Source organism: Lonchura striata, chromosome Z (genome assembly GCF_050655825.1).
Source record: "Lonchura striata isolate lonStrDom1 chromosome Z, ASM5065582v1, whole genome shotgun sequence".
Taxonomy (NCBI): Eukaryota; Metazoa; Chordata; class Aves; order Passeriformes; family Estrildidae; genus Lonchura; species Lonchura striata.
Genome location: NC_140740.1, coordinates 32,051,202 through 32,068,530, shown reverse-complemented (window position 1 = coordinate 32,068,530; position 17,329 = coordinate 32,051,202). Strand labels below are relative to the sequence as shown.

Here is a 17,329-nt window from a genome sequence, read left to right as displayed (position 1 = left end):
ATTTAATAAAAAAAAACCTGCACTATGTACTGCAAGTACCTCACAGTTCCCTTAAAGTAAAAGTTTCCCATGACCGTTTGCATGTTTTTTTCATTATTGTACACTACCACACCAAGGAATCACAGATGTTTTTGTTTTATGAGAGCATCTTACTAGGCTACGTGGCCTAGCACACACACTTTATATAAACCACTTGAACTAAGAAAAAGTTTTCATTCCTGTCCTCAAATACGGTAGTCCAATAATGGCTGTATACAATACTGTCAGAAGTAAAAAACTGCCCTGTTAACTGTGGTTAATTGCTTCGGTAATCTGTGGAAAAAAATCTGTGTGAAGAGCAAGCAGATCAGAATTTGCTGCTAATATTAGTAAAACTGATGATGTGGCAACTCTAGAAACTTTAGAAACAGCTGCTGGAACAGTTTCTATGGGGGGAAAAAAAGCCACAATTCCTCAGAATTTTATCTAACAGAGTATAAGTTTGGAAATTTCATAAGCTTTCAAAAGACTTTTTCCTTAGGACATTTACATGGTCTGTAAAAAGAATGTCAGCAATTTAACACTTGAACTGTTTTAAGCAGAAATCAAGCCCTATGTAGCACAACTTTCTTTTACTTCTTAAAGAAACTGTTGTGCCTACAATTACTTATTAGTAACACAACTAATGCAAGAATTTTTACATGCATTTCCATAGAGCTAAAATGACTGCTGCCAAGTATTCCAGAGTTTAAAAAAAAAAGCCATGTTTGCTTTCCAACTTTGCATAGGCTTGTAATAAACAGAAAAAACAGAGCGATTTGCCAGTATACTAAGAAATGAACTGATGGAAAAGATTAGCTATTTAGTTTTGAATCGTGCAGAAATTTTTCTTTTCTCAGTTCTCATAACTTGTTTATATGCCTTTCCAAAACTTTAGACTGACTTTAGTGACATTTAAGAGAATGCAGAACAAGCTTCAAGGAAGTATTTAAGACCATGTGCAAGCCAGGGACACACAGATCTTGGCAGTGCCAATAGTTAGCCACAGCTTCAATTTGACCACAAAGCATCCACAAAGCATCCTAGACACATATACTTTCAAAAGTATCCAAGTTCCAGCCACTCTACCTTAAGAGTAATTTTGAAGTGGTCACACATGAACTTCAAGCCAGCTTAAGTTGACCAAGAGGTAGAGACTCTGTGATACAGCCGAACCTGTATCCTCCAGGCAAATAGCTCAGGAGAATACAAGAACTGGTGTTCACCATCTGAGGAACAGTCTAGATGCTGGGGTACTTAACAGAACTGAAAAATCTGGTATAGGAGTCTAGGGTAAATGCTTCTACTTCAAGAAAATGGCTTGGCCAACATACTGTGTAAGTGCTGGATTTAACACAGCTCATAAACCACAGAGAAAATAGCAAGAGAACTTGTCTATAGACCAGCAATAATAATTTTCTCAGGAGTAAAGAGCTCCGAGTTACAGTTTTTCCTTTCAGGGATCTCATGTATTTTACGCTAATTGTTGGATAAGCAGCCCTTGGAGTACTGTCAAGGACTTTTCCTACAGAAATGCTCCCACTGGTGAAACACATGACCAGGCTCCCCCACTCGATAAAATGACCTTCTCTGCCAGACAGTAGCCCAGCAAAAGTATTTGTTAATATCTGTGATTGGTGCACTGTGCTGGTCATTAAGATTCACATCAATCACCTCAGACTGAGGGAACCTATACATGAGCTTTCTCAATTACTAGAAAGTTTTATAACAACTAAACCATTAAACTATATATTTTCCACTCTCAGACAGGTTCAAGCCTTAAAGGAAAAGCCTGTATTTTGAATTATGAGCAGTTAAGTCACCTCACAGCTCAGCCCAATACCAGGTAACTAGTCAGATGCCTCACCTCAAGTCTCACTTCCCCTTTATATACAGAGACCAGACACAAATATGAAACTGCCCTAAGGGATTTCTCAGTTACCACATAGCCCAGGGGCTAGCACAAAAATAGATCTTTGGGGGTAGCTATTTTATTTCAATGAGGCGCTGGATCACTGCACTGGACCAGCTGCCCAGTGTTTTGAACTGTCTTAAACACAGTAATGTCTAGAGCACTCTGTCAGTGTTATTTTGAACGTTTCCATATAGAGATCTTTTTCATCATTAGGAATAGGCTTAGGAATAAACTTTAAAATATCACAACATGAAGCCATTTGGATCCTTGGATCTAAAAACACAGAAAACCTGAATGCTCACATCAATTTTCCCACAATAGCAAAAGGCAATTTAAAAGAAAGCCCATTGAAACATCATACTTCAACAAGTTCCTGAGAGTAACAAGTGTTAATTTCTTAAGTACTGTTGGAAATACTAATCAAATACTATATTTCCCTCTACTTTTTACCAGACTGCAACTTGTTTTGCAACAGATAAGTTTTTTTATCCCCATAGTCACATTTCCCAAAAAAATAAATACAAACTTAGTGACATAAAATAGACTGTATGACCAGGTTCAAGTAAGTATTTAACACAAATTGTCAGGGATAAACAGATCTTGGCAGCACCAGTATCAACCACAGCTTCAATCCTGACCACAGAGCATCCTAGGCACCTGTAATTTTAAGATTCTTCCTTAAAACTAATTTTTACCCAGTCTCCCATGAACTCATCATTTAAAGCTATCAAGATTAGACAAATATAAGGGCTCCTTTGACTTACCCCTTGAACTCTCTAATTCTCTTGTCTTTACTGCCTTGACCACTACTTAACTTCTGTAACTTCTGTAAAACACCTGCCAGACAACATAACTGCACATTATGTATCAGCCTACTGTAGGTTTTTCTGGTTCAATACACTCCCTAAATTCTACATTTATTTCACAGAAAGCCACTGCTTACAGAGAAACACATAAGTGAGATGAACTATGGCACAGCTCTATCAGCCAACCAAACAGCTCACTCGATGTGGTGAGACAGTCCATCTCTCCACCTCTGTGCCCATCCCATTCATCTCAGGTCCCACATTGCTGCTGCTCCCACTTGCTTGTAAGACCCTGTTATCAACAATCTGTAGCAGAAAACTACTCTAGCAACAAATTTCTTATGATCACAGTAGCAGGAGGCAAGACCACGTGGCAAGAATGGGCGAGTGAGAAGCCCCAGGTTCAGAAGCAGCAAGTCCAGATGCTTGTGAAACCACAGCTGAAGAATCACACTCCATCAGGGGCACATTGCATCTGTCTAAACTGCAAAGCAATTCTGCACAAAAAGCCTTATATGAAGGTGCTTCAATGTTAAAAACTCTCTTGATTTCTACAGAATAAAATGTAAAATAAAAAACCAGACCATGAATAAATAAGATTTTGAATTATATGTCTAATTTATCATCTTAAATCAACAAAAACCAGAGACATATATCATATCTGAGTGACAAACTAGTCATACATAATGCTGAGGAAGGCTGAAAATATGGAAGATCTCAGGTAACTGCAAATAAATACTCATTTTGTACAGAATGCTTCTTGCAAAAATGGCAACCATTCAAAAAATTTTAATTTTATTATCAATTCAAAAGTATTTCTACACACGTTATATGTATTGTATAAAAACAAGAAATATATAATACAGTAAGGACAGTAAGTAATGGGTAAATACTCAGATCTTTCACATTTAGTGAAAAAAATCATGACGCAGTTCTTGGTTATAGAAATCAATTCAGCTTCAGAAAGAATGAATGACCCTCTCAAATTTCACTCTCCCTAGTCTTTCCTAATATTTCATTCAGACCACATTCTCTTTACTGCTATACAGAAACTTTGGTGACTAGAAATTATTTACTTATAAAAGGATGCAGTTGAACTGTCTTCAATTTGTGAATGAAGATATGTATAAATCCAATTTAAATAGCTCTTTCCTTTTTGTTTTTTGTCTTATTTGTGTCTGAACACCTAAGGACAAACACAACACCTACCCATGTCTTTATATAGTATCTCCAAATATACATTTACATCTGTTTGTACTGCGATAAAAAATTAAATCATTACAGATATAGTTCTGTACAATTATTAAACTACAGCTGAAACTCAAGACTGCAGTTTCAGACTTCCAGAGGCTGTATGTCAGTCTTTTTCCCTAAATTAAGGTCAGCCATGCTACTCATACTTGATTTTGCAATACACCAATCTAAATTCTTAATTCACATGTTCATTCTGCTTTCTAAATGTGCCATTACTTAAACTGCTGCCCAGTTAAATCTGAGGAAAGGATGTCAGCCCTAAACCAAAAGAGCAGAAGAGCTGAGTGTTGCCATCACAGTATCACAACACAAAGTGCTGGGACCCAAAACAACATAAATGGAATTTATCACCTTGAGCTTCATTACTAAGCTCCCTACATAACAATTTTAATTCTGGACTTTGCTTGGCAGACTGAAAAGTGTGTGCACACACATCATTCTCAAGGTATGGCTCTGTCTTGATCCTACCTTTTAGGAAAGAACAATTCTATCATAGATGACAAGCATTATGCAGACATCAGCTTTTATAATATAAAAACCTATGGTTCTGTAAATACAGAGAAAAACTATTCTGTCTGTATGCAATTAATTATTACAAATTTAAGACAAAAATTCACCTGATAGCAGAGTTTTGATATCCAACCAAGTATGGAAAATTTGATTTGCATTTCCCACAGGTAGAAATGACTCTCAACTCTAAGAATTTGCTTTATATAATATGATGCCTTACTAATATTCAACTTTAGCTATTACAGCACTCATGGAGGTACATATTAGAATACTTGTTTTTAAAACACTGTATACACACTTAATTTGCATTAGCTTCATTAGCCTTCTGCAGCACAGCTCCTTGAAGTAGCTGCAAAGAGAATACCATTAAAAAAAAAAAAAGAGGGTAGAAAGAACTAAATTTATTGCAGTAATTCAATACTGATAGCAAATTAGGACTGTAAAAGCAGAACAACATAATTTAAGAAGCATAGGTTATTAAGAAAACCCTAGAAACCTGTAGGGCTCACATTCAACAGCTTCTGTTTCATTCTATTGTGTACTGATCAACAAGGAGAATTTTCACATTTAATATGAGCTATCTCCCTTTAAACTTGGCCTTATACATGGTAGTTGATGATTATGTGCTGCCATCTAGCAAATGTTTCCAGAAAAGTTTAACTTTGGAAGCTATTCTGTGGCAAGACACCTAAAATTTCTCAGAAAGATTTTTAACATTGGAAACACATTCAAAACAGCAACAGGTTTTAAAATGACTCCTTCAGCCTGCATGCTTGTAAGAGTAACCACAACTGGAGAATACAATTAGGCTTAATACAGATAAACCTTTCAAAAGTAAGACTATATGCAGTGAATATGGAATTGCAAAACTGAAATTTTCATTCTACAACTTATGCTTTCCTTTGTTTCAGTGAACTGAATGAGCAGTAGATGGTAAGAAATACTGCATTTTCTTCTTTCCCAAAAACTCTAGTCTTCACTGTTTCACTTTGTTCCATCATCCTTTACACCCACCCTCCCTGCTTCCCCCACTCAATTTTTCTTTGGATAGTAATCAAAAAGCAGCAACCCCATACAGTAATATGATGCCCTCATTACAAAAAACTTGTGTTTCTTAACTCTTTTCAATCTCAATTCTTCAGTCATGCAGTCACACTGAAACTGTACCATGCTGTTTACCAGCAGCAAGATGGCTTCCTAAAATTACTGGACCTTGCTGACTGTGGGTTCTGCCAAAACCTTACTTTGTTTGCTATTATCTGGGTATACATTAAGTTAGAGAAAACCAAAGAAAATATTTATACACTTTTGGCACAAGTTCTACTTCTTAACATGGAAAAAGCATGACATTTTGAAGCACTAACACTGCTACAAACAACTTTTCATTAAAAGAAAAAATAATGAAATGTCTAAACTAATTTTTGTGAATATGACTGGTTTCTTATTATTTTCTGTCTTATTTCACCTCATCACAATAATTGCAATTTTCTCTTTTCACCCTGCATCCTTAACATTGTACAGCTACCTTAAATCTCTCATTAATTTAATTACCTAAGCAGTACAACATTTTCATTCATTGCTCCCCATAGATCAGAACAGTAGGGAGACTATTGGTCCATGGAGGTATTATTCTTTAAACAAATTATAATCTAAAAACCCCAAAGCCCAACAACTTTTGAGGTGTCAATTCCTTTCCAATTTCTCTCAAATTAGCCAATGAGTTCAGAAGCTCTCAGAAAGGACACCAGTGTCACAGTCCACTATTAGTCTCACTTCCCCAGAACATTTTCTTAATCATCATCATTAAATCATCATACAATTAAATGTCTTTTAGTTTCAAAGCACACATACACCTCGTATAGAAGACACTGCAGAAGTAAGCTTTTTGACACAACTATTGGTTAGCTACTAATATCAAACATAAACCAGTAAGTAATTAAAATAAAGGTCAATTAACATTAGGATAAGTGCCAGTTTATACTACTGAGAAATACTGGTCTCAAGAATATCTGTTCTTCCCATAAACAAAATGTGAGTTGGTAAAAAAAAATTTTGAAATCTATCATCCTAGAATTCCTTAAGATCCCACCATTTAGCAGGACCTGGTATTTTATGTTAATTAAAAGCTTTAATTCTTTTCTAGAATTAAAACCTGAAATATATGTCACAGAATTTCACAGAATGGTTTGAGTTGAAAGAATAGAATAGACTGCATTTTCAAAAGTTATTCCTTTAAACATGGTCCTAATAAAATTCCTCCATTTCATCTCTTATTAGAGGAAGATATGCTTTTTATTTTTAAAATGTATTCTTGCAAAGGCATCTCTGTAACAAATACACAGAGGTACCTGTTAAAGAGATATAAAATATCCAGGTATTGGTAAATAATTTGTTTTACATTTTATAACTAAACACCACAGTAATTAATATAGCTCTGACACTTAAAAAAGGACATATGCATAGAAGTGGAAAACATTTTTTAATCAACTCACACTATGTCTCATCCTACTCTAAACCAGACTGACCTTCTGTCTCTCTTGAAGAGATGGCATCCAGGATTTCAGTCTCTGTCCTACCTTATATCTCAGATGGACCTTACAGAGTGTCTACTTTCTGTAGAAACTGGTACAATCTACCTCTTCCAGAACTTTCAGTTTCCTCTCAGGAGAAAGTTATGTGTGAAGTGTAAGATGAAATTACATTCCCAGCGTACTTACTGATGTTTTGTGCAGAAACTTACTGTATTCTTATTCTGAAGAGCTCCCCAGTCAATGAACACTTCTATTTTCATCCCTTGTTGTATTAGCATTTTTGTGGTGAAAGACTACAAAACATTACCCAAACATGAGTCAATCACAAGAAATCCACGCTATCACAACGAATGAAATACTCTCTTCTTTCCTTGGTGATTGACAGGTATGTTTTAATATCAAATCACTCATTTCTGACCTTACACTTGTTAACAGCAAGAACCAAAAACTACTGAGTAAATACCTTGATTTTATGTACTATCAAACATTTTTCCTGATGAAGAGGCTACACTTTACTAAATTATTGAAATCAACTTGCAAATTAACCCCTCTCAAGTAACCATATGCCAAAAAGTAATTTTTGTTCTGCTGAAAACTGCAATCAAGCTGTTAGTTATGTAGGAATTCTGGAAGTGCATAGTGCTAAGTTCAGATGCTCATATCACACACGCTCAGCAGAAGTGCCAGCTATTCCAAACTGTTGGCACAACACCTAAAATGAGGTTACTTTAGTTGTGTCAGGCTTACTGTGCGCAATGATTTGCAAATATGTTACCAAAACCCATCACAAGTGAAACAGACGCAACGGAATTCACACTATAAAAAAAGAAAAACATATACTGAAATAAATACGAAACACCAAACTTCTTACAGAAGAGGAAGAATTAGCCATAACCTATTAATTTTTCATTTTCAGTTCCTCCATGTCCAAGAAAACAAGGCAATGTCTTTGCCATCCAGGAGACAGGTAGCCTGGGCTTTGGTGGGTCCGCTAGATCACCTGCAAAACTCCAGTGTGAACACAAACAGAGCAAGACAGGCATGATGAAACGACACTCAGAAACAGGACGCCGCACCGAGGCACCCGTGTCGAAATCGCGTGGCACCCCCATACAAGCAGCTTCACTTCGTCCGATAGATATTTGTTTTCATCACGGCTGAGCTCCAGCACGACAGGATGCGCTTTCCCACGCCGGGAGACGGCGTCAGTCACCTGCGGCCTTCCCTACGGCTCACAGGCAGCCACGCCGGCTGCGGGGAGAGCCCCCGAGCCGGCTCGCTCGCAGGGCGACCGCCGCGGCTGACCGCCGCCCCGGCCCTGCCGAGCCCAGGATCCCCCCGGCCCGCGGGTGTCTCACCTCGTTGTTGAGGTTCAGCACGGGAGCCATGGCCCCACGGAACCCTGCAGGCCACTCCGAGCGCTCCGCACGCCGCCGCACGAACCGAAACCGCGCGCAGGCGCCGAGGGGCCGGGCTGGGTCCGCCCCGGAGCCTCCGCTCAAACGGGGGTTCAAGAGCTTCGATTGGCCTTTTCCCCGCCCCGCCCTCCTTCAAACTGGGGTTCACGAGCTTCGATTGGCCTTTTCCCCGCCCCGCCCCCGTTCAAACTGGGGTTCAAGAGCTTTGATTGGCCTTTTCCCCGCCCCGCCCCCGTTCAAACTGGGGTTCAAGAGCTTTGATTGGCCTTTTCCCCGCCCCGCCCTCCTTCAAACTGGGGTTCAAGAGCTTTGATTGGCCTTTTCCCCGCCCCGCCCCCGTTCAAACTGGGGTTCACGAGCTTTGATTGGGCTTTTCCCGCCCCGCCCCTGTTCAAACTGGGGTTCACGAGCTTTGATTGGCCTTTTCCCGGTGCCTGCGCGAGATGAGCGGCGTGGGCCGGGGCCGGATCCGCGCCCGGGCTGCCGGGGCGCCTGGGCCGTTCCTAAGGGTGAAACCTGGTGGCGGTGTAAGTGGCGTGGCCGGCCGGCTAAATGCGGGATACGGATGTAGGCTTGCGAATCCTTAAACTGAAGTAGCCTCTGCCCCCACGACTATTTCATGATAGAAATATTTTGGGATTTTTGCTTTTCCCGCCTTGTTGCTACTGAGTGGAACGTGTTGCAGGAGTAAACTGTGACTGCTGCCGTAGCTCTAGACTTTGCCCTATCCTCACTCTGACAAAACAGCCTCCATTTTCGAAACGCTTTACAATTGTTAGATTGAGTTTTCCATTTGTGCAGAAGGAAGATTTGTGTAGGAGCTATACGTCCTGAAGCTTTGGTTGTCTCAATTTTTATGTACATAATAAATTTTAAATAGCCGTGGTGAAGTGTGGCTGAGCATGTGCTTTGGACTGAGTGATGCCTCAGTCTGAAAATTTTGGCGAAGTTTCATCAGATTTGTCCTCATCATTGCCAGTTCCTTGTGCTAGAAGGATTTCTTGGTTTAAATTGCTACAAATATTCTTCTGTTGAAACTTTTGCAAAACCCGTGCTTAAATGTAAGCAAAGTTTAATACGTGTAGAGAATGAATCAGTGTGATTTTTTTTTTTTTCATTCCTGTTTATCTGCTGCAGTATTCAAAAGAACGGAGGTAATAAAAAACCAAAAGCAAAAACCCAAACTGAAACCCCCAGCAATTTACCAGCAATTGGCTGGCCCCTGGATGGCACTGTTGCGCCTAGAATTCTGCTTTGAGGTCTGACTATTTAGACAAATAAAACTGTTGCCAGTTGTCTCTGTAATACATTTTATCTGCAGGACCTAGGCTTTGGATCTTGTTATATTTTAATGTTTGCTTTCTAAATGGTACTTAGGCATCTCATGTGAGTGAACTGCAACAAAATCACCCTTGACTGTGCTTTTTATTAAGCCTTACATACAAGTGAGGTTAGTCCAAGCTAGTCCTTTCAAAGTTTTACTTTTAAGTTCTATTTAGGATGTTTTTGAAGGCGGTGCAGTCTAGGTGTCATCTGGATCAGTAAATATCTGAAAATACTTTGAACTCATCCCTTCATCTTGTAGTAAAGGAATTTTATTCCAACAGGAGCTGAATTTCATTTAAAGCATGTTTGCTGAGAATGCTTGAGTTACACTGCAGATGAGGGGTGTTTATGACAGCTGGTGCTTCATGAAAGTTGTGACTTGGACAGTTATATGCAGTTTAACAAAGGTCAGCCAACCATCATCAAGTAAACTTTTCTTTGTAGTACCACCAATGTCAGGCAGCTACAGTGATCTATGCAAGAAGGAGCTGAATTTGACTGTATCTGAGTATAGATTAGTATGGGATGTGATAAACACAATGCTGTCAATATATGTTTAAGAATTACTGGATAAAATCTCACAGCTAGGGTCTCTTTGTTTGCAGTTAATGTAAAATTTGATGCAAAAAAATCCAGAAGGAAAGCTCTTCCAAGGAAAATAAAGAGCTCCTTCCTTTTGTCTTGATACTTCATGCAAAACTAATCCCTGCATATGCCAGTCTTAGGTTCCATTGTGCACCTTTGCAAAGAGAAAGACAAACCAGGAGCAGGGAGCCAGCTGTGGTTCTGTGAACCCAACCAGTGCCAGCCTGGCCTCGTATCAGTTAGAGTTGTTCCATCTGTGTAGCCTATGGGGTCATAACTTCAAGTTTCCTTTCTTTTTCCTCTGAACACTGAAATAACTTGCTTTGAAATTTTCTTGTAGGCCCTGATCACATACTTCTGGCCCCGATGACATAGTAATGTGCCTTCTTCATCCCACAATGTTGTTTTCTTCTCATTTAGTTGTTGCTGAAAATAAGGGCTTTATTTCTTTCTTCCTTTTTAAACTTCAGTGGTTGTCCAGAGTTAAGAATCTTTGTGCCTCATAGCTTCCTTGTCAGCCCTTTGTCATACTATTTATTGACTTAAATGCATTTGAAGTCAAGATTTTCTTGTCAGTTTGTCACAGTCAGGATGCTTTGAGGCATTGCCTCATACAACACTTCTGTATTTTGCTGCTTTGTTCTGAGATTTCTTCCTGTGGTGTCAGTATTTCACTCCAGTATTTTGGCATGTATTCACAGTATTGGAATGCATTTGTCTGAACCATTTTCTCTCCTTTATGAACAACTGTCTGTGTTTGCACGTTGCTGGCAGCATATATTTATGAGCTATGAAAATGATGAAGGGCCTTGAGGGGAAGCCATGCATGGAGCAGCTGAAGTCACTTGGTCTTTTCAGCCTGGAGAGGAGGAGACTAAGGGGAGACATCACTGTAGTTACAACTTTCTTATAAGGGAAGAGGAGGGGCAGGCACTGATCTCTTCTCTGTGGTGACAGTGACAGGACCCAAGGGAATGGCCTGAAGTTGTGTCAGGGGAGGTTTAGGTTGGACATTAGAAAAGGGTTTTTCACCCAGAGCCTGAACAGGCTCCACAGGAAAGTGGTCACAGCACCAAGCCTGACATAGATCAAGAAGTGTTTGGCCAATACTCTAAAGTATGTGAGGTGATTCTTGGGGTGTCCTGTGCAAGGCCAGGAGTGATTCTGATGGGTCCCTTCCAACTCAGGGTATTCTACAATTCTATACTTCTATTTGTAGAACATAAGATGTTGCAGAACAATACAGGGGAGTTGAAATGAAAAACTATTTAAAGAAAGAGGGGGTTATAGCTGGGTCCTATTTCTCTCCCTTTATCTCCAGGTCCATGTGATGTGGTAGCAGCTGTGTAGACCATCTTGTAGCTACAACTGGCCTTGATCCCAGAAGGCATGCATAAAAGTTATATTTTTGAAATACTTACTGAAATATGTGTTTATTGCAGACACTTGCATTTGTATGTTCAGTACAGATGTAATGAAATATATATGAAGTTTGTTTTGTGTTGAAAATGACAATAAGTAAGTTTTAGAAATTTCAATTAATTTTCTATGATTTGTGAATCAAATTTAAACTTTAAGAAGTTTCATAGAAAGAAGTGCTAATAATGTTAACTAGGGACTGAGGACAACAAAACCAGAAGGTTTTCTGCAACTTGGTGTTTTCTATAGCTTATGCTTTGACTTTTGCCAGAGGAGTTTCTTTTTACTGATACCAAGATGTCTGTTCTGGGCTTCCTCCCTTTCTTTTTGTCATTACAATTTAAAGATGTGAATGCTTATTAAGATGAGTTTCCTCTCCCTAATTTCAGCCAATCCTTTTCCACCTATAAGGAACAAATATTAGTAGATATAAGTTAAAAACAGCGATTACTAACAGTCAAAACAGCAACAGGCAAAAAACCCCCCAAACTAATAAATAATCACTTAACACAAAATTGCTAAATCTCAGGAGCCCCATGGGAGCAAGGAGACTCCCCAAGGGGTGGGGTACTGCCCCCTCCCAAAACGGTAGCCCCCACTGCTGATCATGTGTAGGGAAATAAAGGGAAAATGATACCAGCTTCTTCTACAACATAGAAATTTATTTTAAAAATATACAGTAAAATAAAAAATTCCTTTATCCTTTGTAAACAGGTTCTATGAAATTAGTTGTTTTGACTTCTAAGATAGAATAGAAAAATTTGTTCTTAATGTTGCAGATGTTTTTCTTACTACTTTCTTCGCTCTTGAGTCTTCATACACACAGAAGACATCAGTCTTCATGTGTTGCTGTCGTTATGTACACATTAGAACACACACTTTTGGGAAACTTGCTATATTTACATCATAAATGATCATATCCCTCTGTTACAAAGAAAGCAGAATTAACATTGAAATTCCTTCCTGCTTAGAATCCATTCAACATTCAGTAACACTTTGAGAATTTAAATTAAAAAAAAAAATCTGAATTTAATGATTATTTTAATGTGTATAAAACCAGAGTTTAAAAAGAAGATTTTATGGTGAACTTCCACCTGGGATAGTAAGTTTAAATGTGTAAAGCACATTGTTTTCTTCTACAATCCATCATAAATACATTATTTAATAATTCTTATATCATACATTTTTCTTTTTTAAAGTACAGTTACAGTAGTTCAGCTGACTGTTTCAGTTGCTTTTTCTGTGAGGCCAAAATTTACTCTTATTACACACAGGTAAAGTGTTAAGTAAAAAATGGGATTCTAATGTCTGCTAGATTCCTTAAGTATTATTATAAATTAAAAAAAAATTCCCATGAATGTGTCATGGGTAACTCAGAACATTCCATATCCAGAAAACATTACAACCTGGTTAATGAGTTTGGAGTAGAAAAAAGCAACTCTGTGTTTCAGTCCAGAGATAACTGCTGATCTTAGGATAACAGAAAAGACTACTCAAAGACAAGATTCAGGGGGAGAAAAAGACAAAAGACCAAACTCTCTCTGATCCCTTGCAGGAGGAACACTTGAAAAGAAATTGCAGAAGCACTGTGAAGAGATACCATGAGCAAAAGGTGGATGGTGGGTCTTTGTCATGGTGCTCAAACAAGATATGTACTGGAAAAGATGAGAATGAAGTGGTCTGACTCATTCACAGAGAGAAGTTGTTTGAATTCACAGTAAAAGATGCACAGGGAGCGCACATTCATGATGTCTACAATTAGAGCTGTAGGATGAGTCCTTGTACCAAGTCCCTGAAAAGGAGTTTGGATGATGGAGCTTAGAAATGGATGGGGAAGGGGTCTGTGGGATAGTACTGGAGTGACTAATAGGATTAATGGGACTATCTACTGCCTGTATGGCAAAGAAAAAGCTGCAGAGAATGAGTGGGCAAGAAAAAGGTAAGTTTTAGTATGAAATTTTTAGTGAGTGGCATTGGGAGTAGTATGGCATCATTACTACAAATTGAGAGATATGAACAGACAAGTAGAGGAGAAACTTTTTGGCTAAAATGGAAGAGAATTTCACATCCATAGAATAATTTTATTTGCCTTATCTAAGATTTAGTTGCTGAGGATAACAGAAGTCTAGGATGACAAGATTCTTGACCTACGGGCCTCAATTAACAATTAGTTAGATAGGATGAATCTTAGCATGGGTGTCATTGTAGGTGTGATGAAAAGCTCAGAAATATGGAGAAACTGTTAGTCTACCTAAGTCTGAAAGCATAAGCAGATATGATGTACTCCAGACACAACAAGGTGATTCTTGAGTGCTCCCTACAGTAATTAAAAACCTTTGAGTCATGTGCCATGTTTCATCAAGTAAATGGACAAAAGCAGCTGGGGAGGTAAAGTCTCAGGGTGTATAGCAGTGGGCACCTGACTGATCAAGATTGCTCTCTATTTTCTTTTCCTTTTGGTACTGACCTAGGAGTCAAGTTTAAAGCTGAGCAGTATTCAGGTAGGATTCCTCCCTCAGGAGTCCTGTCCAAGGAACTCATCAAACTTCACAGATCAGGAGGTGATGTGTGAAGCTTCCTCACTTCTAAAACAAAGCTTTAGTTTGGTAAATCAAATTATTAAAGTGTAAAGAGTACTACTTTGAAAATTGCATATTTCCACAATACTGTTAAGTGGTGATTAATGAGAATCATGGTTCAGTGTTGATACTAATAGTTGTGATATATGAGAAAGATAAAAGACTACTGTTGGAGTTATTAAAATTTATTTATTAAAGTTACTAAAATTTTCACTGCTAAAAGGGACAGCTTTCTAAAAGTTCACACTGTTTTTTATGAAAGTTCACATTGGTTAATGGTAATGTTTTTTTGTCTACTTGACAGCAGGGGCAATGTGCAGAGATGTTCAGGTTGAGAGAGAGACCTTTTTCACAATTACAAAGCTCTTAGCACATGTGTATCATTAGCTGATTTTGCTGCCATGGAGTTTTTTCTGTTTTAACTCTGTTTAATGTATGAGACCCAGATAAGTATGTTAAAAATCTATTATCTATTATCTATTAAATCATAAAAATATGACTATTTTTTGATATTTAAATTCCATCACAAGATTCTTGATATTACTGAAAGTTACAAGAAACTAGCCAGGAGATTTTACTTCAGTTAAAAGGAAATACTCTCTAGTATTACATCTGTTATAAAAATCTGTTGCCACAAAATTTAGGCTCTGATTTTTTTAGGATATATATTATATAACATGCACAGGTATAAACTGCATATATGCTTACAATGTAATGCTTAGTTATAATCTTGACTTTAAGGATATATTTCAAAATTTTTATGACCAGCAAGGGACTTAGTGGCAAAACAGCTTTCTTACAGAATACTTTGGATCTTTGTATGTTGGTAGAATCATGCTTTCCTTTTAATTAAGGAATTCACCAAGACTTGCTTAAAGGTTACTCTATTATTCACCTTCTTATAAGTAAAAATAAATTGCAGTTCAGAATATGATTTTTCAAATTATTTAAAATAAATCCTATCTAGAGCCTCTCTTACTCAATTTTAGACACAAAGGTCAGCTCATGTCTGTAATCTCTAATTCTCAACAAAACAGGAAATAAGTTGTACTAACAATAATATAATTGTTCATTCATTCTTAATTGCTTGATACCAGGATGGGTATTGCAGGAGCTCTCTGTAGGAGAGCTCCGTCATCCATAATGGCTGTTGCCAGTATGGTTTGTGGCAGTAGCTGAATGCAAAATTGCAGCATCAGATTTCTTCAACGGAAGTTAGAGGGTAGTGTTCTTCAAAGACCTCATCAGTACTGCATAAAAGGTGTCAAAACTCCAGATTACAATATTTGAGGTAGTGGGATACAGACTTTAATCAGCTTAGCCAATATAAGAAATATGTGAACCTTATATGAAGTATATGAAGCAGTTAGATATATAATCAGATACAGCTCAACCAAGATAAGATATATGTTTATTCAGTTGTTAACTTATGTAATGGTATTATACTTACTCTACAGGTACTAACCCCATGATATTCACAGAAGGTCCCCCCAGAGCTGTTGGAAAATTAGCATTCCATTAACTCTCAATTCAATAGTGTTTTTGCCTTTGAATTTAATTTCAGAGTAATTTGTTGTCTAATATTTAAAAAATGATATTATCAAGCTCTGTATTGTTAGGTTCGAATTCAGTTAAAGTAAATCATAAATTAATTAGTTTAAAATAGTTTTTAAATATTAAATGCTGTTTTCAGATACTTTTTTTCTTAATGAGGTTATTTCTAAAAGCTGAGGTGTTATTAGTCTCCATCACGGTACTGATATATGTGTTGTTATATTCACATTATATTCCTAATTCCTATATATTCCTATATTCCTGAGGTGTTCAGGGTGCTGAAGCAAATAGCTGCTGGGGCATTGAGTATTGTTTCAACATTTGTTCCCAACATCTGTTTCTCGTTTGAACTTTCTGTACTCCTTTATTTTCCTGCCCTGTCTTGGCCTCACTGTGAAACAGAGCTGCCAAAATGAAAAAGAAAGAAAAAGGAAGTTTCTGGTCCCTTGAAACTCTGGTCAGGCAGCAGTGTTCTGCAATATTTTCTTTTTACACCATCAGACATGAGAACATGTGCTCTCTCTTATTCTACATTTTTTTTCTTGCAGGAAAAACTCTTGCCAACTATATGGCAGAAGAAAAGAAGTAAGAAAGACTGATACATGACTCCAAGTTCCAGAAGATGTTTTAGAAATTGTGGTCTGCAAATAGATCTACCAGTCTATTGATCTGGATGAAGTCATCCTTCAAAGGAAAATAATTTACCATGATTCAGTAGGCAGCAGTCCTTCCGAGAGCACTTACTGTGAAGAGCAAAGATATTCCAGAGACTTGTGTTGTGAATGTGTATTTTAAGGTTGCATGAAGAATTATTGGCAAAGGCACTGCAAAAGCAGGGTTGGTGTGAAAGCAAAAGCATTACAAAGTTCATTGCTCAGGTTCACCCTGCTACTTCCTATATAGTTAAAACACGCAGAGAAAAACCATACAAAAATCTAAACCCATTCTATCTGGAACCAAAATTACCTGTGACAAGGCTTGGGGGCTGAGAGGGGAGGAGGGGGAGGAAAATAAATGCTTGGAAAGGATAAAGATCAAAAGGAATAAAGAAGGCCCTAATGTTGACTCACAAGATTCAGAGTAGACCCACTTGCAAAATGAAGCCTATGAAATTTTTGGTTTAAAGGTTTAAAAATAAACTTAACAGTAGTTAGTCTATAACTTAACAAGTTAAACAATTGAACAATTCATACAGAACTTATGATAGCCCGACAGTACCTCACAGGCCTAACTTAATTATAAATCTAAAATACTTAAGAATCCAGAAGAGCAACATTCCCAGTACATTTGCTATGGCATATTCACATTAGCATGCGCACAGATGTCAAGGAGTGCAAGTAAGATATGTACCTCTGAAAAAATTCCCTTCCATTTCAGTGAAGTACTTGCATCAGATATCTTTACATCTTCTCAG

The 17,329-nt window shown here is 37.8% G+C and overlaps 1 protein-coding gene and 1 long non-coding RNA gene across 2 annotated transcripts in view; one reads left to right on the top strand and one right to left on the bottom strand.

The window, feature by feature from the left end:
* The window catches only part of SRFBP1 (serum response factor binding protein 1), a 70,230-nt gene extending 61,733 nt beyond the window's left edge, over positions 1–8,497 (bottom strand). Inside the window, exon 1 of the mRNA XM_021546254.3 lies at positions 8,393–8,497. Coding sequence (XP_021401929.2) covers positions 8,393–8,422 — 30 coding nt within the window. The 5' untranslated portion in view covers positions 8,423–8,497. The remainder of the gene's footprint in view (positions 1–8,392) is intronic.
* Positions 8,498–8,841: 344 nt separating this feature from the next.
* Positions 8,842–17,076, top strand: LOC110479139 (uncharacterized). Its single transcript, XR_002466869.3, has 2 exons — positions 8,842–8,979; positions 16,464–17,076. It is a non-coding gene; the product is annotated as an uncharacterized LOC110479139 (long non-coding RNA).
* Positions 17,077–17,329: the final 253 nt, after the last annotated feature.